We start from the raw sequence: 25,015 nt of genomic DNA, 5'->3' as shown, positions 1-25,015 counted from the left end.
ATCTTGGCAAAAATTTGATGTGGCATTATCTTGGCATACATTTTACCAAAATTTATAAACCATGCATCTTTCAAGGTTGCTCAATCGATCCAAGACATCCAAGCATTTCCATCCTTGACATTACTTTGCTTAGGGTGATCAATAATTGAATCTATAATTTCGGGAATCATTTCTTAGTCCAGCTAGATATAATAGTTTTAATGAGTTTGATATGTTACTAGCCAAGTTGGCCAGCTAGGCTTGAATTAGAGTGCTAGAAATCTAACTTTAACATTTAAATCCACGTGACATAGTATGAATTCGAGGTATATCCTATTAAAATTCCTCAACATGATGAACATATCATAGTCCAAAAGTAAGTAGCTAAGAACAGCAAATACTTCCTGGATTTTCATTGAACCCATACTCGTCTATTTTGTATCCGAAGTCTACTAAACGAGTCGCCATAGTCCAATTTTCACATTATTGACTGTATGTTATGTCGCCCTTGTGCACATTGTGATGGCCAACGACAAGGACATTTGGTAATTGTCTACGTTCGCCCATTTCTAGTGGCCCAACATGATTGGGAGGTGGTGGAGACGAAGCCATTCTCTATTTTGTGGCCCAGAGAAGCCTTCCAAAATCAAACTCTCTTCCAAGGGCCGTCCGCCGCCCCGCTACTCCACGCCACACGTTTTCCCCCGCCCCACGCCAAGCCGCAAGCCAGATGGAAACGACGGAAAAATAGAAACCCACAAAAGTTCCACCGACCGGACCAAGCCACCTACCTCAGTCCAACCGTCCAGCACCTCATTTTACGCCAACGCATCACCACTGCGCGTCGGCATAGCGGACCGACCAATTGTTCGCTGACACGTCCCGGAACATCTAATTTTTTTAGGCATGTGATCTAATTCTCTGCGAATAAAATGGGCGCAAGAGTTGCGATGGCAAAACGACACCCGTCTGAGAGTGCATGGCGATATGTGCGCACATAAATATTCTGTTGCAGGTGCTTCTTAGCAGTCAACGGATTGGTACATAGCAGTAAAAACTGAAATGAGAATTTTTTTTAGTATATATCATCTTTCATGAAACATGGAAGCTTTTTATGCTGAAACGCTGTGCGTTCTTTGCTCGGCTTGTGTTGAGTGTAGCAAACATAAATATTTAAAGGGTAGATAAAGGAGTGGTTTATTTTGTTTCATAGAGGCCGGCAATAACACCCAAAGACACGAGGGGGAAAAAGAATAAAGCAGCAGCAGCAGACAGACAGACAATGAAGGTGCAAAATGATGTGCAAAGCGCTATACATCATCGTTATATAAGCAGGACATCGATTGGACAAGTTATAACTTTAAGCATTTCATAGAAAATAGGATTCTTCGTCGGCCAAAGCTTAGTAGGAGCATCTCAGAATTATCTCTATATAATCGAGGACCAATTTTAGTAACTATATCTGTATCAGCATATGAACGAGTAACATCCTGAGGCCTCAGAACTGCGCCCACAATATACAAGCAACAATTTATAGGGGTACAATACTTCAACCGCTTATCACTCAGATTTCACACAAACATCATACATACCAAACCTTAGTCAAACTATATAAATATAAACTTTACAATTAAGGTTTGGATCGCCAAGTATTGATGACCGATTTTGATGAACATTTTGACCTGCTGTATCGTATGGAAATCGGAGTCACATAGTTTTGAGGTCCAAAGAAAACATGCTTTACGAATCAGCACGCACGCCATATGACTTTTATTTTCGTTTGTCTTTTCTTTTTCTTTTCCTAGGCGTAGAAACAAGAAAATAGCTCGCTATTTTTTGAAACCGAGTCAGACGGTAAAATGCAACATTGAGCAAAAGCACAATAAGAGCTAATCTCTTCCCAAATCTCCACCAGTTCTGGACTATTAACCCTTACAGGTTGAAAGCTGAGCCTGCTGCCTATCTATTTAATGTTGGATGAAAATACAGAGATTTATTTATTTATTTGATGTCAAAATACAGAGATCTATTGAGCAAGTTGAATATGTGGACAAATTCTCTCTGGTTCTCCTTTTATCCATAGATTTTTCAGTTCACCTCTTTTCCGCCCCAAAGCCAAGAAGGTGCCTGCAAAGGATTCAGAAAAATCAACAGAGGATAGTGGGAGCCAAAAACTGCATTCTATAAGCAAAAGACTTTCAACAAATTTTGCAGAGCTACCATGATTCAAATTCAAGATAAAGTAAAGTGTTAAAGATGGGATGATTGGCTTATATGCTTTTGAATCATAAGAGCCATCAGCTCAGCCAAAATCACCCCTTTAAAGCAAGTTATCTATTACCAAACTCCTGATCAGTTTTTTCCCCTCCAAGTTATATATTCCTCCAGTCGTTTTCTCCCCTTATCTTTTATGCGCTTATCAGATCACGACTTACCCAATGTGAAGGGGACGATGTAGAGAAGAGCTGGTTGACCATGTCCATCCATTAGATTTAAAGCAACATATGTAATAAGAAGACCTGCAGAAATAAATTCAAGCACAATGCTCAGAAATGACTGATAGCAGCAGAAAAATGTTTTGTTCTATTGTCCAAATATCCATTTCAGTAGTTGTATCATTTTGCGATGGTGGATAAAAGTCGATATGTCTTAATCTTGGTAATCTGCATATGAGAACTAGAACACATGTATATTGTGTCACTATAAAGTGGACCTATCAAGTTCAGAAGCAAAAACATTTAAGTCATGATGCTCCATTAAAATGAGCACTAACAACCACCCTTACTGTTTCTGTTGCAGAAACAAATAACATGAAGGTGTTATCTGCAAAGATCATCTTTCTTTGTTCAAAGAGTTGAAGCAATAAAATCAATTTATAAATGTACATCGATTCTTATTAGAGGTGCAAGTACAAACAGAACAAATCAATAAATGTAACTAATCCATGAAGCTACATTACCAATAATGAGATTATCCTCTGGTTACTTCCAACATTAGCTTTGACATTCCATGCTAATCTTCCTAAAAGACTAGAATAAGTACTAATTTGTCTTACCAGAACCATAAGCCGCCATGGACCACAAGAAATAGCCAGCTCGTAGATTTTTATTTGCAGCCCAATCATATCTGCAGACAACAAACAGACAGTTTCACTAAACTGTTTTGCACTTTTGCAAAGGTATAAAGAAAAATTCTATATAATAACTTTCACAAGAATCAAAAGGCATGCAAAAATATTCTTTAGCAGTAACCTCCATTGTGACTAGAGTGTCATGCGTTCGAAACACGGAAACAGTCTCTCCACATGTGAGGGTAAGGCTGCATACATCTGATCCCCCCTAGAACCATAGTGCCCGGAGCCTCATGCACTAAAATGCCCTTTTAGTAGCATAGACAGGATTCCACACAGGGGATGACACCTAAAATCCCATTTAAGCTGCAACCTGCTAATAGAGAACAACAGGGGACTGTTTGGAATGAAGGACCACATAGTTCTTAGGCACATGTGCAAGAAAACGCCCACCTCCTCCCCCAACCCCATCCCACCCACCCAACCAACCACACAGACGCTTATGCACACGCGCGCACAGACACAGACAGAGGGAGGATGGAGGGAGAAGGATGATAGGTCAGAGGCAACAGATTGATATAACCAAGATGAGACAACTTTTTTTTTTTTGTTGGGGGGGGGGGAGGAGGATGGGGGGGAGGGCAAATCATGCACTAAAGTGTGCACGAACAAAGGCCTGGTTTCAATGGAATGAAAAAACAATGCTGGAGAGCAATTTTTAATTTCCCAGAGATTTTCTCAATGCTGTTATATTTTTATCTGAATCCATACCAGCGAACAGCTATTCCCACTCATGCTACTAGCTTTCTTCACTCATGGGGTTTGGGCTGATCCTATGGTAACCACACTGGCCCTTAGTTGGAAGAGAAGCTCATTTCTACATGAAGGGTAACAAAAACATCATAGGACATAGAGAACACAGACCGATTTATTTTCATAACATTGGTCAAGCTGAGGCTTTTGAATCAGGTCACTGATGTCACAGATCCTTCAAAGAACCAGACTACAAAGATAGGGCAATAACAGGGTTTAATCAATGCCCTTTAAAAGAAAGTGTCATAGATTAGAAAGGTTGGTACCTATGTGGCTCAGCACTCCGGAGAGATCCTCTGCACTCACCATGGGGTCCCTCCTGCACCGTTGTGCCACGTTCTTGTTCTTGATTCGGTTGGCTGCACCTACACTAGAGTAGGGTGAGCAGCCGTTGTACCAAAAAAAAGGTTGGTACCAAGCTCCACAATTTCAGTACCGAATACTGTATTGGTACACTACCAGTTCAATACTGTCGGGTACGGTATCGTACGCACCCCGTACCGAAACAACTCTTGACCTCTTTTCTCACTTTTTTTTATCTTAGCACCGTCTGGAACTGGACAATACGGGTTGGTACGGTACAATATGATATGCACCCTAATACAGAGCAGTAACCGGTATGGGTTGGTTCAAGGCATGTACCGAGCCAAAACCCCATCTCCTCCTAGTTCCAATCTAGTACAGGTGAGTATGCCTCAAACCGGATGCTTCGAGACGAGACAACAACCATTGGTTCATACTCTACACATGCACAAGCAAGTTTCTCAAAATCGGTACCAAGTGCCATATTGATCAAGAAGCAAGTCGGTATGGTACTGATACATAGTATACCAGTAAGATATTTGTACCCGAAAGTGAGAGAGAGAGAGAGAGAGAGGAGGGAGGGAGGGAGGGGGATCGGTAGAGTGATCGATATCGATTGGGGCGACCAGAAAGGGGGTTTGTGAGGGTGACCAACGAGGGCGTTTGACGAGAGAGATCAGCAGAGCGACTGGCCAAGGAGTTGCTCAAGGTCAGCGGCGATGGCATCAGAGTGAAGGAAGGCTATAGTTTCAAAGATGAGAAAACGTAAGAGAGAGATTAGGGCTCATGGGGTAGGAGTGGTGTTATATTAAAATAACGTTTTGGATTGGTTTTGGTTCTGCCCTAGTTGTGATTCCGCGCCGGTTTGGTTCGGTAAGCTTCAAAACAGGAGGTTTGAGTCGATATACAGGACCATGTGCACAAGCAGAAGGCATCGAAACATGCCCAACAATCTGTTAAAAATATTTTGTTACAACAAGATGTTTCAAATTGATAAATGTAACAAAGCATCTGGACTGCTAGAAGGAAATCACATACTACATAGGAAAAAGGATGAAATGCCATCCAAAGAATATGGTCTGATTGTGACAAACCTATAAGGAAAATCTCCAAGCAACAATGCTTTTTAAAATACGCATTGGAATATCAGGAAACAGTTACAATTTAGGCACATAAGATCATTTAATATAGTTAAGAATTTTTAAGCCAAGATACGATAAAACCATGGAGGATAAGAAAAAACATGAGCATTTATAAGAGGCTCATGAGTCAAATGATGGAGACAGCACCATGTGGGATCACAGAGGCATTGTAGTGCAATGATAGGATAGAATCCCAATAAAGATGAGCACTTCAGTTTGTACCAGAGGATCAGGAAAGAGGATGAAAGCCCAGCATAAGCGAGAAGCTGTGTCAAGTTTTTTAAACACCTATCCTGCAACAGCATTTAGCACTGAATGCAAACAAGAATTCAATACGCTGACATACTTGTTATATTTCATCCACAAATCAATTGTGATATGCAATCAATATTTCCCAATGGCCATGCACACATCTTGGTGCGCAAGCTCTAATACCTGATATCCATACCACAAGATAAAGCTGTCTACCTTCAGAACAATATTGTAATATTTTATCCAGTAATCAGAGATACGCTAAGCAACAGAAAAGATAAGGATACCTAAAATTAAAAAAGTAAAACACTAACCATGGAAAGAATAAAAGAAAACCAAAGTCGGAACATGGAGGTTCTGACCTTAATGAAAATGCAATTAGTGGCCCAGGCAGGAGGATATCACCAAAACCTATGATGCTGTAACCACCCCATGGATCAAACATGCGTGGAATCTTAAGTAACATGGGTACACCATCCTCACCAGTCCTATCACCACGTGCAACCTACAAAATAGAGCATATGTAGTATGTTAATCCTTCAAATTGTCACCATTGTCCAACAAAAATAGGACCACTTACTAATACAGTAATACTTACCACAATCATCACACTCTCATGAAACCACCTCTTTGAAACAAAAACCCAAAAGATGTCATATAGGAATGCACAACTGAGAAGCACAGTACCCACCTGATGCAACCAAGAAGTAAAAAAATGAAAATGAACATGACATACACATGTCAATGAACAAAAATATATAAACATCATAAATGTGGAACTGCAACAATTAATTCAAGTATTAAATACAATAATTTGCTGAGTTATAAGAAGGACTGTCCTAATTATTGAACATAAACAATATCTTTTAGCATTCACCAGTAGTAATAGAATTAAATTTAAAAAAATGTGTAGCTGGAATTCTAGTTTATAAAATTCTCATTCTTAAGATTGTGGAATTATCTTATGGAAAAATAAAACGCAAATATGCTGCAAGGGGTTATACAAAGGACTGAATTTGAGCCAAGCCGAGCTTTTCTCTGAACTGATCCATAGTTGAAGTCATGTAAAGGCCTGGTCCAACCTACTCCCTTGGAATGTAAGCACCCTAAAACCCAACCCCCTTATATCCTCAAAATTTTAGCAATGATTACAGCCAGGCCAATATGTGATTATGAAGCACGTATTTGTTAGACTGAGACTCTTCCCTGTCCAGCATTTGAGCGGATTTTGCAGATTGCTTGCATCTTAATCCCACTTCTTGGAAAATAAAGTGGACAGTTAAAAGCCTTGCATTTTCAAGCTCTAACATGCAATTGGTTTTGACTTGGAAACTATGATAATGCCAATACCAACTCAGAAGTATGGAAGAGCCAGATGAACCAGCCATTGCAAGTCCAAGAGCAGCCTATTTCTAAACAGCTCAAGACTTTCCACACCGCATGGCATATGATTTTCAAACTTCCAGTGCAAGCCAGTCCATGATAAGGCTCAATGCACATTTTGTCTTTGCGACTACATAATTCACTAGCTCTAACTCCAAGGCCCACAAAGCATCCAGACTAGCCATTTCTTGCTCATCAACTTCTTGCAAGGAGGCCTAGCTACATTTTCTTGCTATGTGTGACATATGAGGGCTCCATCCATCAAACATCAATTCACCTTGTCCCCACAACCAAAAGGCTACCATTGCCAATTGACTTTGTCAACCAGTTCACCGAATTGATAGCTTAGTTTGTCAATCTCATCATTCAATAATTATTTATCATTGATACTGTAAATTCAGCATGTCACTCAGCTCTCTGCATAGGCACTTGAGACCTCCAAAGTTTGGAGTGGACCACACTTGAGGTGAACTCTATCAAGTTGCCTTCATTATGACACCTTCATTATGCACTGGTTACCAGTATGCTTGACATGCCTGCTCACTAACATCACATCTACCAAGATCATGTTTATTTAAGCATCGTTACAACTCATCAAATGAAAATTGCATTATTCCAACCTAACATCGTCTCACTCATACTTTGTCATTATATCACTTCTCTTTGCCTCTAGGTTCATCATTAGCAAATCTAATCTACGATCAAAGCATTTGTTCACATTGTACTCCTTGGCGCATCTATAGTTTAGACATATGACCATATCACAAACATAACTAAGAGATATGCTGTGGATGGTTTAATAAGCAATGAAATGGTTTGATTTATAGTGTTTAGGAAGATCAGCAATCATGTCTGCGCATTCACATGCTATGTATATCCAGCTAGATGGCAATATAATATAATAAGCCTATAGGTTTTTAATAAATACTTGCATCCTAGTAGCATATTCTCCAGGTCATGTAAGTGCATACCACGCCAGCTGCAAATCTACAAGAATACTCAGATCTAATGTAATAGAAGTTATACTCCACTGGCCAACCTATTCAAATAGAAATAGGAATTTAATGGATATTTGGATTTAGCAAAGCCCCAAACAAAAGTTTCTTTTCTAACTTTAAAAGATTTTCGCAAAGAGGCGATTTGATCATAGCTGAAACGGTCCACTAGAATGGTTGGAGCAACAGGTCCTTGGTCTCTGTCTCAGCTAGCTGCAGTAATAGGAACTCAAAGCCTCATCATCCACGGAAAAGAAAACTCTTGCATAGCCTTCATACCAGGAAGCAAGCGAGAGTGCAGGCTCGCCTCGAAAGCGAGCAAGGAGCGATCAAAAGCGATAAACGTTTTTTTGTATTCTTGACTGATTCAATTGATAACGAGAGATAATGGTACCCCGACCATGCCCAAAGGAAAGGGGGGGTGAAAGCGGTATCAAAGCGAGACAACATAAGTCAATTCTCCTAGCTTAGAAAGCTATCACCGCTTTCGGATATGTGCATAGCACAGCGTCACTGGTGCGAGTCGAGTCCATATGCAATGGGACCATTAGACGCCCGCCTCTGAGGTGGATTCCACATCCTTTGGAAGAATTAATTTGTATTGAGCCCGAGACTATTTGAAGCTGCATCCGGACTTTTCCAACAACTTCCTCATCTTTGGTGGGTAGTACCTGGGGATCCTGACATCCCTGAAGATCTCTTCATCTAGATCTTATAGTCGGATATCATCATCGCGCCATAGGGGTTGTGCTTCCGACCTATAGAATAGTATTCCCCGTCCACTATCTCCTGAAGGAGGAACATAGAAAGTCTTTAGCTCCGCAACTCTAGAAACCTCTAATTTAGCCAAAGGCTTGATGAGGCCCTCTGGTAGCCTGGTAATTTCAATAGGCTGCATAGAGGTGATGGGTTCTCTGGTGAATTCCCCCGTCTTGTCGGGGTCAGTTGAGATGCCTTCTTAATTGTCTTCCTCGCTGGAACTGCTTCCCCAGCGCTTTGGTCTATGAGATGCCGTAATTGCTTGCTCACATCTTTCTTCTTCTTTTATGGTTACCAGATAATCCCATAGGTTCACAATATATTGTACAAAAGAAAAATATTAATTGCACACATGAATCATGAGCATATTCAAGTCACAACTTGGAGCGAACAATCTCAAGCCACCAATCGAAAATTCTTCATGTAGCATTTACATGAAATGCATCTAAGTTTGTAATAAACAAATTAACAAGCTTTTCCCATCAATTTCCAGAAAATTATGCAAATAGTATAATACTATATCCTAGAAAAGGACATTGTATTATATAAAGTTTAAAGCATGGAAGGTTAAGCCATGCCGAACCGGCTAGTTTGGGGTGTACCGTCCTGGCCTGGTCCAATACCGGCATGGTTTAGTCCATTGGTTCGAAATGGAGGGAGATGGGGAAGGAGAGAAGAGGAAAAGAGAGAGGGATGGAGGGAGAGGGAGAGGGAGGAAGGGAAGGGGAGAGGGAGAGAGGGAGGAGAGAGGCAGAGAAAGAGAGTGCTCGAAAGCTCTCATCTCATCGACAGAGGGGTCTTTTGAAACAGGGGATGCTTTGTACTTTTTTTTTACCATTTTCGAACTGAAGTCAGTAAATGCTTTGTCGACTTCACTTGAAATTGGCAGAAAAAAAGGTGCCTCCCGAAATAGCATGGTACCAATCCGTAACATACCATACTGCCCATCAACCTGTATGGGTCCAGGTACCGATTCGGCGAACTTTAAAGTGCAAGTTTACACCTTGAATCACATTTGCAAAAAAAATAACAGACTATATAAACTACTGCATATAATTTTTATATTGATATGCCAGAAAAATGCAGACATAAACATCACACAACTTTCTACTTTTTGAAAAAAGATTATTTTCAGTATGAAAGGATATAAGCATACTAAAGATTTCCAAAGATTCAGAATACACTTGATTTATTTTGCAGCTAGTATGCCTTAGATAAGAGCAAGATCTAAAGTTTCTGGACCAGTACTTTACCAATAATAGTATGGACTGGTATGGTGGGGTACCATACCAAGACAGCAAATATGCAATATGGAATCATGTGTACGCACGGTACAGTACTGATTCTACTGAAAGTCATACTAGTACCAGTATCTTACTTGTAGTACAGCCACTGGATCAGTATGTATCGTACTTCAATCCATGGTTAAGAGTATATAAGCCAATAACCTATGAAAAAAGCACTAATATAGCTCTTGGAGCACTGGGAAGGGAAAAATCATACCTTGAGATTGGGTACTCGAACAATTTGGAGAACCGTAATAATCAAAGCAATACCCTGATCAAAAAGGCAGGTAGCAAGAAAAAAATAATGGTTAACAAAACAAATTATAATAGGTAAAACTTAATCTACAAAAAATCCAGGACAGAAGAATTACATGTGCAGCTGCCAATACCAAGAATAAAAAGAAATGGAGTAATATCCACTCAAACATGCTAGTTCATCAAATATGACTTCAACCGAATCATACTTCAGCTTTTTCAATTTTTCTAAAAAAAGGGTGGCACACATAAGCCAACATCTAGCTCTACTGACTTTCACAGAACAATCCATAATGCTCAAATGTCTGATAGAGATGGTTTATAAGGAAAGATAACACAATCTCGCTCTAAGAACATCATGCCACTTTAATTGCTTAGTTGAACTTCCCTCTTTTCAAGTGAGGGGCTCCTTGCTGTCATTATTGGAAATGGTAATCTCAACCAGTTCTCAATTTTTCAGACAGTACTCCCGATTTCAAGGGGCGCTCACAAGGATAAGCATCAGTTTTATGGCTGACAAGTCTACAGTATATTGCATATTTTAAGATTTGAAACTTACAAATTATTACTCATAAGCCACACAATTCATCACTTGAGAAATAGCATATATCTTAACCGTGTAATTCAATAATATTGAGGCATCTCATCTTGTTTTAGTGCAGAGGTGACTTTTATCCTTCTTGGAATAGTACAGAAACATTATGTTTACTTGTTTGCATTTAGATGAATTTTCCCAAACTCCAATGTTGCATTTATTTAAAAAATATTTGTTTTCGCATATGGATACCACATCATCAAAGCCAATTTAAAGATCATTTAAACCTGTCTTAGGTCCTTATCAACTAATAACAAGACTGCTTGTGGATGTTAAAACAAACTAATGTTTATTGTCCAAAACAATTAACAATATTAATGGGGATAACTAAAGTAGAAGTGGATGCTAATTTTTGATTGAGAAAGTAAGCTGTAATACATGATTCCAACTTGCTTACCTCAAAGAAAATTTTAAAAAGTTTTACTCAGTTTAGTGGACTAAAATAACTCAATTATTGTCATTAAAGTATATGATTTTGGGGATGAAGATTAGTTTCAAGTGTGCCTCCACAAAATCGACAGATGAGAATAGGTACCATATTTGCAATGCAGTTCATGCACAATCTTGTTATAGCTCAAAAAATATATGTGCCAATTATCAATGCAGCACATATCTAGAACATATGGTGATTCTTGAGTAGTACGCAAAGCAGAAGACTTTTATTTTTCTTACCAGGATATCTTGGCCAATCCAGGCAAAGGATATGGAGCGATAAACAGCCCATACAACAGCAAAAGCAATGCAGAATGGTGAGACTGCTACTGTAAGGTATGAAACAGCTCCAAAAAAGGGCACTTTAAGGAAAGATTGCCCAGTACGTTTAAACCATCTGCCAAAATCCATATATCAATTATTAGTAACAATCCAAAAGCATCGTGCCCTCTCAAACTTTGATAGGTCAACTCTTTTGCTGTGAAATGCATAGCAGGGGCAAATTCATACATGAGATAATCTGGAACTTACTGAACTAACAGTTCTAATCATCTACTCTTAGTTTTTAAGCATGTAATGGTCCAAGATAGGCAGCACGTCAAGAAGCAATCTACAAAATAGGATATCATGGGTGGAGGGGTAACACATCTCTGGTGGTAGTTTTTGAACTAAGGCCAAACTCAGCAGCATAACCAGGAATCATAAAGTGAAAACATGGGAGCATAAAAGAAGTCCCTGGCAGCCCAAGAGTTTGCCTCCCAACTTGGAATAAGTGACAGGAAGCAAGTAAATGGAACTAACATCCATTGTCACAAATGCTCAAAATCAAGCTGAAAGCTTGTGGATTACAAAAAATGACCAAATATTGCAGAAAAGCAGGGAAAAATAGTAACAGAAGACATGGAAAAAAGTAGGATATAGGTAATAATCTTGATCCCGATCTTGATGCATATGATCCAGACAAATACTATTTAAGAGAGAGCTTTTGGATAAATAATGAAGTGATCCAAGTTACTAAACTTCAATATATTTACAAATATATACATATATATGTTATAGTATACTTGTTCCTCCAACTATTAGCAGAAATAACGTACTCACAAATAAAGTGATAGCACAAGCTTTTGCAAGGTTGTGTATATAATTACAGCATGTTATCATTGTTATCAATATCTGAACCCAGTTCCACCTTCATGTTAAGTAATGTATCTTGACCTAGAGGTGAAAGACCAGGATCAAGAATTTAGTCAACGCTCTCATACATCTCAAAAAATTCTTCTACATGTCTCATAATGTGTATCTCATAAATGCGGAGTAGCTAGCTTTTTAGTTCAAGAAGGAAGCAGTTATAGGAGTGAAGAATCAGAGATTTAAGCCTATGAAGTCGATCACCAATAAAGCATCCAAATACAAACAAATGTTATTCACAAAAGATATATGGTAAAAAAAAGTTGATATTATATATTTTTATTTCTCCGGATCCATGATCACATGATGTGACTATGGTTTTATGCTGGCCATCAACCTACCACAACCCTCCTTTATCGAGGCTTGGAACCAGATATGTACAAAACATAGGCAGAGTTGACCAGCTATGTAGCCGGCCCCAACTAGTTTGGGATTAAAGCTTTGGTTGAGTTGAGCTGTATATTTTACTTATATCACTCCAACAGTTGGCTTTGATGGTACATAAAGGGAAAGGTTTCATTCAACAGATTACTGGAACTGTTTATGGAACCAGGTGCAGATGTGGGTGAGAGGGAGGATTTGAAGCGGCTGCAAGACACCTGCTGGAAGGTTCTCATTATCAAAATTGGAAAGCAGTGCTTAACGTTCATGATTAATCCTTTTAAGCAAGCCACTTTGATGCTTATCTTCATGGGCATAAGCATTAACTAGTGATCCAACATCATCATCCGCACGTTCAAGCATGCATCAAAAAAGTATTGGTAGGAAGACATGTGGCATTTGAACACTAATTGAATCTCAGTGTAAATGTCAAGAAGCATTTTATTAAAAAGCCACAGAAGGGTTTTTAGATGTAACATAAATATATTACATCTTATGTTTATAGAGAAACTGCTAACTCCCAGAACGTTGGGTCAACAAGTTAGCAATTGATGCAACAAAGATGGGATCTTACAAAATGGTCCCAAACCCTCTATGACAATTATTTATTTCCATTTATTAAAAAAAAATACGCAATGCAATGAAAAATATGCATAACAGGAAAGAAAATGCAACATTTGGCATACCGTGATATTATAGCTACCAAGCATGTTTGTAGGCCCTGAAGTACAACAAAAATGTCCAATTAATAAAATTATTGAAAGAAGAAATAGTAGTATGAGTAGTGTAAACATTTGCTGAACTATTCAATCAAGGTCTACCTACACCCTGTACAGCCCGATACAAGGTGTACCATACTATACCAAAAAAAGACCAGTACGACACGTACATTCAAGTCGGTACAAGCCCCATACAGCCTGTACAAAAGCGTATTGCCCCTGTACCGAGGCAAAACGATTTGTACCGAAGCGTACCGAGGTGTGTACTGATCCATATTGAGGTGTACCGAGATGAAAATTGAGAAAATAGGTAAGAGAGCTATTTCGGCACAGAGATTTACTATACCATACCGTACCGAACCGATAAGATACCGATACGGTACCCAGTACTAAGATTGCAGACCTTGTATTCAATAGTTAAGCATAAAAGAAAAGCATCACAGCAAAATCTTTTATACCACAACTTGTGGTTCATATAACTAAGTGATTTGTAGTATCACATAACAGATTTTCTTTGGTGAAAAAGTAATAAGTTCTTGTACAAGCAAAATGTTTCCCAATATGAGATTTAGAAAAAACCCCTAAGCTTCATCAGCCCTATAGAATTTTGAGAATGTGTAATTTAGACTTGAATTTCAAGAACATAGCAATAGAAAAAATAATATATCCAAAGGACAGGAGACATATTTGACAATGTTTTGTGAGATCATTAGAACAAGTAAGCAGATCATATGTATCCTGATGTTTTTAACAAAAAAGTTATCAATATCCTGCAACTAAGGAGTGAACTTGACACCACCAGAAGTCAGAATGATATGGAAGTATTGTTCATGCTGAGAAAAAGATAAAAACACGAGATTCTAGACATCACATTGCTTATGTTGAGTAACAACTTCCACTATAAGAATCATGCATTGCTAAATTATTGCTCACTAACAAACCATATCAGCAACATAGCTTATATCAAGTTCTTAACCAATAGTAGAAAGACATGCTTCAGCACTATTGTAACATGAGCATCTAATGAGACTTCTAAGCTCTCCTATGTCAAAATTATAGTCCATAGCAAAACTAGTAGATCTGTTGATACAATTTAAGACTTCATATATAACTTGAAATTAAGCAATGTAACATCTAAGTGCAGTCGTATGAGAAATAAAGGCTAAAGTTGATGAATTTGCACCTCGACTCCCCCAATGCAAAATAGAACCACCAAAAGCTCCACAAACCAGTGGGACATAAATTTGTAAAGTAGGATCAAGAAGCATGATGCAATCACAACAAACAATACTGCAGACATTGTGTTTACATCCACCACACCACTGGTGCCTGTAGTTTCCATGTTGAGTATCTCATCTGGGGCATCCTATAAGCATCATCCATGTGTCAGTTGCAATGAAAACTTTTGGCAATATTCGAACACTGCAAAGATGATCAAGTGCCTTTTGGGCGAACAATTAATAAGGACCTTTATTAACTTTTCATATTCAATAGATGCTTCTCTAGAACTCCAAGCTGACCAATAAGATGCACATAGGATGGTACCAACAGCCATAAGCCACAGAAACACCTCGGCTGTATCAGCAAGAGGACGATCCGGAGAGTATAACTGCACCGCAGCTGAAGAAGTTGTGAAGTATTAAAAAGAGCAATCAAGTCATATAACCGATCATCAAATGCACCATGTTGAACAAGGTACGCTGTCTTGGTACCGACCCCATACCAGTGCTACCTTGTTGCTATGTCGGTACGCCCAATATAGGGGCCAATTAGGCGTACTGAGTGTTGGTACGTCCCCCCTTCCACATATCTGCACCGAACCCGTACGGTAAGCTCTATACCGTCCAGTTTGGTACGATCTGGCATACCTTGACGCTGAATGTGAGTGCATGAGAGAGAGAGGTGCTTCTTGTAGACTATAAGAAAGAAGATGGGATTAAGGCCTGGCTAGTGCAGGGAGGCAGGTCTAAGACATGTTATGGTATGCTTTCTCAAGTTCTAAATTCCCCCTTTCTGTCTCACTGAGTCAACCATCATTTGCGAAAGTCAGACACACAAAGCCAGTGCATCTACGGAGGGTGGTGAAGAGAGAAGGGGGGTATCACTATCAAGTCATGTCTTCGGCCCTTACCCATCCAAAAACAAGTTGAGTCTACATCCAGGGATATGAGATTTCAAAAGACCCACCGGTTTATAGGTTAGGTCTGGGTATGTTAAGATTCATACTCTACCCAGCACTTACAAGGTTTGGATCAGGACAAGGTCCAAGCGGGCACCAATTTTGGTGATACCAAATAACTTAATGTCCTCAAACAATTCGTATTGACATATCTTCAAAACAAATTAATAAATGTCATAAGAAATCCAAAGGATATAAGGTTAAACTTTACAAATATATTATATTTGTTATATATTGTGAGTAAACCATCAGATCCGGGTCAGGTTCCCAAAAATCAGTCACATAACCTAATGAATTATATGATCAAGTGGAGTCGGGTCAAAGTCAAGTTCACCTACAGTAAACTAGAGATGGACCTGAAAATTTTACAGGTCCATCTTGGCACCCATGCCCAACCCATAGGTCAAGAGGTCATCATTGGATTTAAATCAGGTCTGAATCTGCATGTCTTACGACAGTCCTAATTATCAAACCTTTAAAATTAAAAGTAATCATGGTTGATGGAGAAGCATCATAAGACCAAATTTCAGCCATCCTTGCTTAGAGAAGAATTGAGATCAATCGAACATATTTTACTAATTTCTTTTGGAAAAGTAACTAAAACTAATGAGTTTCTGAAAACCTGAATTGCAGTTGAGGTAGAACTTGGCTTCATGTTGTGCATAGTAGATTTGTTGCCATGACATCATCTTATAAGACACATGAAAATTAAATTACAAACCAATGTTTTGCAGTAAAGAAACTCTTATGCTCAAAGCTATGGTGGTGGAAAGAGGAATCACGACTCATGCTGATCATCAAAACCCAATACAGCAGTAGAATGTCATAGTAAGTACAACATAACAGGAGTGCAGAAAGAGGTATGCCCCTGTCGAGGCAAAAAGTTACTTCAAATATATTCTAAAACATATGTTTGTTTGGATAGGTGAGCCAGAATTTAATTAGACTTAAGCCGCTTAAATATAACCATGCAGTTAAAATTTGTGGCTAACAAAGTCCTTTTGCTAGGAGAAAAATCTAATGCATGTTAAAGCCAAGGTTCTAACATGAATGATAGATGTCTATTCATCCATGTGTCTCAAAGCAACTACCCATTGAAGGAAAGACATAAGATCAGAAACTTGAACAATTAATAAAGAGGCACTATTCACGGAATCTGAGGAGCTTACATGGATCATCAAAACTTAACCATCAAGTATTGCAGCCTATTACAAATCCGTTATCTTATTGCCATTCACGACTATGGGTTAAATCCTCAAGCAACAAAACTTTATATTGTTGATCACTTCCTCAAAATTTCCTTCAAGATTTTTATCTGATATGCCTCCTCCTCCTCGATCTCCTAGGCTCCAAACCTTACTAGGCAGTTATCATGTCATCTCAACCAAATCTGAATCCCCTAAACCATATCCCTTGGCTCCACATGGTCTCCACCTAGTGTACTCAATTTTAACTTTGTAATTCCCTACTCACATTTCAATACTTCTTCCTGCTCATACGTGCATCATCTTTGTTGCCTACTGTTCCAATCTTTCAATGCAGCTAGCCATATATGCACCTTTTTTCCTTTTTTTTTCCTTTTAGGAAGGGAGGGTGCTGTTGTCTCTTTAACTTCTCTTTTGCCTGCAGTCTGATCTATACCATACTCATTCTTGTTTTGTGCAATCCCTCACCAGTAACCAGCATGAGAGAAATTTACAGAAGCACGTGTATTTCATCCAACCAACTCCTTTTTCCAAGAGGTGTCTTTGTCTATATCTTCAAGGACGTAAACTACATCTAATAAAATGATGGAAACCTCTAACCAAGACCTGATTGGAACCTACCATGTATTTCTTTCAAGATAGCTATACAGCTGTAATAGAACCTTTTTCTTTTTACACAAATATCTACTCAAAAGAAGGGGGGCGGGTTGAGAGAGAGAGAGAGGAGGGTGGGCATCAGGTTAAGAGCCAATTGTCAAGACAGCAGGTTTAGAATGCATGTATAATGTCATAGTGAATTGGCAAAGTTATTTATATTATTTAAAACCAAGAGTTCCATGACTCTATAACAAATGACCAAGGAAAAAAAAATGCGAACTGATTTAAATGATGCTAATCCTAATCAATTCTAGTAGCATCAAATAGTTTTTTTTTGTGAACAGCGGGCTCAGAAGGAAGAAATACCAGAACAAATACAAGGTTCCCAAACATGCTAGGCACTTAAGGATGTGGTGTAGATAACTTCATTTCACCAAGTGCTCCACAACTGCACATAACATATGGACTTATACCATATAATCACTGTACTGGCATGTATAACTGCTGGTGGGATATCCAACTGTCAGAGTATTAGTATTTTTCAGCCTAATGAACAACCACCTGCAAAATTTGTTTCTCAAATCAGCAAGAACAACCACAAGTGTGTTCTTTTTGCCTGTATAAAAGTGCTTGAGAATCATATTATCTGATCACGCACTCACTTTGATCTGAGAGCCTAAGAGGCAGCATTTTCACCCAGATATTTCCTTCACATCAAGCACACTTTGCACAATGGCATGTTTAAACAAAGCCAGGAGAGTTGTCCTTATTCAGTATTTCTTAAGTTTATGAACTTTTCACGTGCAAAGGATCTCAACCAGAAAATTCATTTGATTTGTAGATGGCTATTTCTCTGGCCTAGATTTGGTGGTGAACAACTGCAAATATGCTTTTTCTCTTATATGAATGCATCAAAGAAGCAAGCGCTTCCAACACTTCATGACTTGTAATGTCTTAAATATCACAAATCAATTATTAGCATCCAGAGATCTTATGCATTTAAGGTAACTCAGATGCATGAACCACCTTTCCTACTAAACAAAAAGTTATATGAAATTCTCTAAATGGAAAATGAGGTCAAGAGTCAGCAAACCCTTATAAACAGTGAATATGAAGGGAGTAAAAGCTCCAATTCTACTTTATTATAGCGTACACATATAAGAAAAAATAACAAGAGAATCGTTCAAATAAAATTATATCAGTGAATAACAAAGATCATTGTTGTGAAATAAAATATGCGCTTTAAATACCATGCACCATATAGAAGACTCACCTGAGGCACCACTCTTGATGCTGCTCTCTAAGCTTGCACCTGCATCTTGTGGCAGCATAACTGAAGATATGCTTATGTTTAAGTCTGTTTCATTGGGATCACAGACCATCTTGTACAATTCTGCAGGATAGACACAGATTATAATATAAAAACCTAGTGACAAAGTGAAGCAGAAACAACTGAAAGAATCAACATCCTACATGGAAAGATTAGAAATTGGTCCTCTATTGAGCAATCTTGTGGAACTATACTCATTACACAGAGGTTTACCAAATCCATGGGATACGTCAACATGTTATTTGAAAGAAAAAATGAAGATGCTTAATTAGTTGAATTTGAGATGACATATAACTGCAGAGTGCAGGAAAAAGAACTGACAGTCGCTGGGGCCAGTCGCTTGTGAAAGATTACATTAAAGAGAATTTACATAATCCATTTTGATAAAATAACTGACAGTCAGCTACTACGACAACTTAAAAGAATGATGACATGAACTACTGACATGTGACTAATTTTATCGTATTTTCTAAAATATTCAGCAAACCTAAGGGATCAAAGTGGAGATGAAAAATGAGAAAGACATCTATTAGAGCTCAATGAGAAAACAGTAAAATAAGAGATTAAGACAGGCTAAGGAAAAGAAAAAAATTTAATTGGACTGTGACAGAAATCAAGGAGTCATGATTGCTCATGAGAAAGGGACGAAATACAGAAGGGTTTTAAGTTCCCCTGAAACAAATGGTACTAAATGTAGGTACAAAAGGGAATGGCAAATAAAATGAATGGCAGGAATATGTATTGAAGATAGTGCCTTTAATCTGGCCCTTCAAGAACTCCAATACCATGTAAATTGTCAATATAAAGAGCCAACCAGCAAAAAAAAGAGAAAGAGGAAACAAAAAAAAAAGGATGAAATGAGCTTATCATCTTTGTATTGATGAAATGGCAGCATTGCTCTGATTATTGTACAGAATCGTTTTTTCCTTACAGCAAATGGCCATATTATGTTAAAAAAGAACAAAATTTAATGGATAGAACTTACAGCTGAAACATTTGAATCGCAATTTTACATATAGGTGCAGTAGCCAACTGCTACTCTGATACTGTTGAACTAGCAGGATTAATATTTCAAATTAGATTATATAACCACAATCTACTGAGCAAGAAAAGTCCATACCTTTATGGGTATTTATAATAAGGATCGCAGAAGCACCAGCTGCTTCCGCAACCTTTGCCTTGGTCGTAAATTTGCAATGTCCTCGGTGCACTAATAGGACATCTCCAGCAAGCTAACAAGAGGAACAGATTTTCAAGTTTCAAACACCTTTACTGAATGTTAAAAAACACTGCAAGAAATGAACATAAAAAAGAACCTTCTTCTTAAGCGTAGTACAGCAATCAGGAGGATCTGACACAGAAAGCCGAGTTCGGTTGGCATATTTTTCTTTTGATTCAATTGTAGTGCCAAATCGAGCACCAACACCAACAAACTCAGCATCTTCTCTGTTGTTAATCCAGGTTTGCACTTTTACCTGGCAAGAAGCATACGTAATATGAAGCCTTGCAAAGAGCAAAACACAAAATGCTGCTAGCACACTCCTAACAACAAAGATGGGCACTCAGGGTTTTCCTGAAATCTTGAGAGAAAATGGATCATAAACCAGTTTAGAAGACAAGCAAACCTTAACAAAATTTTTACAACACAACAGGGTAGAAAGGGGCAACAAACAAACATGGCCCCCCTGAGTACTGGCAATGCAAGAACCTTGTAAAAACTTTCTGCAATTTGGCACAAGTCCTTATTATGCGACAACCAACATGTTATAATAATCAGTATTTCCTTCAGGCTGGACATGCTTCAAGATGTTTGATATACAGGACATGTAACCGACCAACCTACTTGGACATCAGGATTTGATATAATGGCAGACCACAACTTGACACCGTACTAATTTGTGCAAAACTACTAGACCTTAACCTGGAATATTAGCTAGCCGGCAAGCACATATTCCCTGCATAGGGACCCAACAATAGATACAGTCCAACATAATAATTTGGTAAGAGATACTTTTTATGAAATTGAGATTGTTCCCCATCCCTACAAACCAAGCATAAGGTAAAGAGTAAAGACTAAAGACCATAAATAGTATCCTATAACATATTTCCACTACAAATGTTTACTAGCTGTGTACCTCGAATGTGCGACATTCCGCAAATAATAAACAAAGCACAAAAATTGAGACTAGCCACAATGCACCATTAGCAGTAATGATGTGGTGTGAAAAAGCAAACCATGAAACCCCCCGGGTTTCTCTGAGAAGATAAAAAATGAAACCAAGATCAGGAGCGATTACAAATATTTATATGGGTCATTTTTACTGCAACTGCAAATTCGAGAAAGTTAATAAAGGGGAACATATTTTGGTTGAGCAGATGAATGAATATACAAACTAGCTATAAGATCCTTCTCGAAACCACTCTACTCAAGGCAAAAATGGGATCCAGCGATGAACCAATTCAAGATTCTAACACCCATTAACGATAAACCCACTAGATGAAAACCAGTATCATCCGATATTGAAGAGGAGCAAAATTATTATAGTTGAGCCAAACAAAAAAAAGGTAAAAACAGAGTCACTCTCTCTATCCCTATCCTTTGATTTGCTTGAGAAACTTCTTACCCAATCATGCAAATTTTGTAAGCTGGCAACAAAATTAAAAAGGCCTCAGACTGAAGACTTAATAATTGGTTCTATGTGGATGATTAGCAATTGTTGGCATTTTCCACCAAATTGTGCTTTGATCTGAATGCCGCCACAAAAACAAATCCCTATTTTAGGAAAGTCAACAAATGCTTTTGTATAAGAAGTCCATTAGAGTCCTAAACTTCAAATTCAACTAAATTGTTCCTTGGCTCAGATTATTGGAAGGTTTTTCCATGTGGATCTCCCCAAATTCAGTACCTTTGCAATAAAGTTGGCAGCACGAAACTATGCTTGCCATGCCAAGTAGATAATGTGTTTCTCAACAAAGAATATTTCAATGGCATTCAGTGTACCTCCAGATATCCACATTCACAGACAGCACAATATTCAACAAAACTTCTCTTCCTTGGATAGAAAAACATGCCCAAGCCAAGAAATGATTAATGGAGTCAGACAGCTCAAAATTAATAGACTAACCTTAGTTCATAACTAAAAATCAAAAATTCTCATCAGACCTAATTCAAAGGAAAAGAAACAGTAGGAACGCTCATAATCTGTAACGACAAGGGTAAAAAGTTTCATCAAAATGCAATAAGAAAAGATTGCACAAACAAAGAAAGATAAATAATTATTACCCATGGAAACATTAATTGAAAAAAGAAAAGAAAACGTATTGCAATTTGGCATATCGTGTTGAAGACCTGGACAAGCAACTTAATCTCAGTCCCAAGAATCTAGTGCTCAAACCGGACAAATAAATTCGTTCTTTCGTCTTCTTTTCAGCATGTAAATTGGTAGTTCAAGCGCTTTAACGGTCAGCATTATACTTCCTGGTTTTCGAAAGCCCACCCTCCTATAGCAATCAATCAAGAACTACATCAAGAAAAATGGGGCGAGGGTTAATTTGCTCGACCCTAACTTGGAAAAAAATTCAATCATTTAAGCTAAAAATTATATCTGCAGAGCTTATCTTTCCCATTCCACATCCCCCTTACCGCCGCCCTAAAAATAGAAAAGTTTCCATACAAAATAATAAGCGACAAAAAGAATCAGAAAACCCCCACACCTAGCATAGTTCACGGCCTCTACAAATCAAGAAAACCCTCAAAACAAGAAAATTCCAATCAGGGAAACCGCAAATTTTCAAGAAACGAGATGAATCGAAGAGGAGACTCGCCAGGACGAAGTTATTCGAGCATCCGGGGATCTTCGGCGCCCGTTCATCCTCATGGACTATATCCCCCCCAAGAACCAACCCGGGAAGAACCGACATCACTAGCAGCGCCCACAGCGCCCCCCAAGAACTCCCCCAATCCATCACGAATTCCAACTAATCTCAGCAGAATCAAACTGGAATAAGAACAAGAACAAAAGAAAGGGAAAAGGCGGCGGGGAGGATGAGATTGAGGGGAATAGAGAACAGGAATAGATCTCGCAGCTGGTATAATATGGGTTGAATGAAGTCCCCTCGTCCCCCCCCCCCCCTCCCCCTCTTTTGTTCCCTTCCTCACTCCCGCTTTTTTATTTCGGTGGTTGCTTTCTTGGGGGGGGTGTCGTGGCCCTAGTGGGTTGGACGGCGGAATCTGGGTATCGGAGAGACCTTCTACGGATCGCCCGTTCAAATCACTCTGCGCTGGCCGTCTTGTGTGGCAGCCGAGAACCGGTGCATTTCACCGGGTAGATTTGGGGTATGTTTCACCAATTGCCGACTTTTATTTAGCTCTTGAAAAGCGGTGATATGACGGGCGATGCTTAGCCTTTTCTTTTTCTTTAAACTTTTTTTGGGATAGGTTGTCAGCAGGGTTTGGCCGGATGCAAGAGCTTGGTACGGAGGGGGGCAGTACAGAATGCGATGGTAAGATATGTTAATTAATTGGTTTAATGGCGATGGTGAGATATGTTAATTAATTGCTTTAATGGAGCTCTGATAAGGATTGAGAATGAGATGGACGAGTTTGGTGGCTATAGATAGTCTTATGATTTCAGTGATTTGAAGCTAAATGGCAAGATGAGCTGACGGAGGGCCCACCCTTTATTTCCATGGTCGAGGCCCTCACTTAACCTGTAAAATTCTTGATTTGACGAGAACTGGTTTGATAGGCTAGGACTCTGAACTACGGCCTAAATTAGAATTGACAAGATTAGAAAGGGGATATCATCCTCTCCTGGTTCTCAGAAAAATATAAATGATTACTTCGCGATCCACTTTGATCGTATGTAAAATGATTAAATTTAGATCTAATAATTATCAATTGTTACTTTATTAGTAGGCTTACATAGTTACATGTAGGACATTCTTCTTTTGGGACGTGTTCGCGTCATGCTGTTATTTATATTCCATTGTTCAAGAATAATTTTAAAAAAAAAGTCAGATGAGTATGATATAATACCTAATATATTAATACCACCAATTGTACTAACTTATATATATATCTCCTTATCGGTTGGTACTAGTAAAAAAATTAAAATTTCCACACTTATTTGATGATAAATACGAAACAAAAAACAAATGAAATAAGAATCCCTCGACGACGGGATTAAATCGTGCTGCATTTCTTCTCTTTTACTGAAAATGGAGAGATAAATTTATCAATTCATCGTATTCTCGTTCAGGATTAATAGGGCTCAAACCTATAGCTTTTGTCTCTTGACTGTTACAAAGGATGATACCACCCTATCGAAATCGTCGTTATGTGAAAAAATCAGTTATATTGTTTATGTAGCTTATCCTTCAAATCTTTTTGGCGAAGCTTCTATTACAAACATGTTTATTTTTATTGTAGATTATGTGTTTGGTTTAAAGACCTACAAGCTCTACCTTCCGAGGATCTGTAAATTTTTCTTCTTATTCTAAAACTTTTCAAAGCCTGCCTCATGGCATCAAAGTTGAAAATGGTAAGTTGCTGTCCTCCATTAGGACATACTATCGAACCAAAATTGGGACTTATAGGTTGGACTTCAGTAAGTACATTCAAAAATTTATTTGCCTATGATAATTTCATGTAATGGCATTAAATGTTTATAAGTATTATATAAAGTGGAGCTACAGTCTGATTTAGAGGATTTGAATTCAAATCCTCTCGCACCTAATAAGCATACACTGTAACAATCAACGTACGGTACTAAAGGTGCTCACTCGTTGAGCAGGTAAAGTCATTAATTTTTGGAAACCAATAGCCTGAGTCAAGCTATGGCCTGATTTTAGACAAGTTTTTTTCTACATTAGTTCAAAAAATTATTAAAAAATCCATGCACGCAGCTGCTTGTGCCTGCACACATGCATGCAATGAGAACCAAAAAAAGAAAGAGCTGTGCATTCAATGCCATATGACCAACATGATACCGGTTTACAGCACTCGTCCTAGGTTTCAATGGCCTAAGTGGCAACTCTCGACATTTAATAAAATTAAATTAACACATGAAATCACAAACCCGAACATGGTCATCGATTTTCTGATATTTAGAAACCAATCCTAGCCAAACAAAAGCAATTAATATTAATCA

The 25,015-nt window shown here is 38.4% G+C and overlaps 1 protein-coding gene across 1 annotated transcript; it reads right to left on the bottom strand.

Annotated features, from left to right (window-relative positions):
• Positions 1-1,846: 1,846 nt before the first annotated feature.
• LOC103705526 (signal peptide peptidase-like 4) lies at positions 1,847-23,196 on the bottom strand. The gene is made up of 14 exons (XM_039115200.3): positions 22,689-23,196; positions 20,180-20,338; positions 19,984-20,095; positions 18,807-18,926; positions 15,021-15,172; positions 14,736-14,918; positions 13,520-13,554; positions 11,505-11,661; positions 10,200-10,253; positions 6,158-6,250; positions 5,922-6,064; positions 3,035-3,105; positions 2,415-2,498; positions 1,847-2,106 (listed from the first exon to the last, which is right to left on the bottom strand). Exons 1-14 carry the CDS (start codon positions 22,827-22,829, stop codon positions 2,006-2,008), a joined length of 1,605 nt encoding a protein of 534 aa, XP_038971128.2. The 5' UTR covers positions 22,830-23,196; the 3' UTR covers positions 1,847-2,005.
• Between the last annotated feature and the right edge of the window lie 1,819 nt (positions 23,197-25,015).

This window comes from Phoenix dactylifera, chromosome 16 (genome assembly GCF_051530095.1).
Source record: "Phoenix dactylifera cultivar Ajwa chromosome 16, Ajwa_hap1_PhDact_Kaust_v1.1, whole genome shotgun sequence".
Classification (NCBI taxonomy): domain Eukaryota; kingdom Viridiplantae; phylum Streptophyta; class Magnoliopsida; order Arecales; family Arecaceae; genus Phoenix; species Phoenix dactylifera.
Note: the sequence above shows the minus strand (reverse complement) of the source record. Positions and strands in the feature narration are given on the sequence as shown.

Bases quoted from the DNA above. Each gene is read 5' to 3' on its own strand.
- LOC103705526 (XM_039115200.3), bottom strand. From the start codon at position 22,829: ATGGATTGGGGGAGTTCTTGGGGGGCGCTGTGGGCGCTGCTAGTGATG. The intron at 15,173-18,806 runs GTGAGTCTTCTA...CAACTTCTTCAG, and splicing joins CATCAAGAGTGGTGCCTCAG to CTGCGGTGCAGTTATACTCT. The intron at 11,662-13,519 runs GTATGCCAAATG...GGATTTTGGCAG, and splicing joins TTGGTAGCTATAATATCACG to ATGGTTTAAACGTACTGGGC.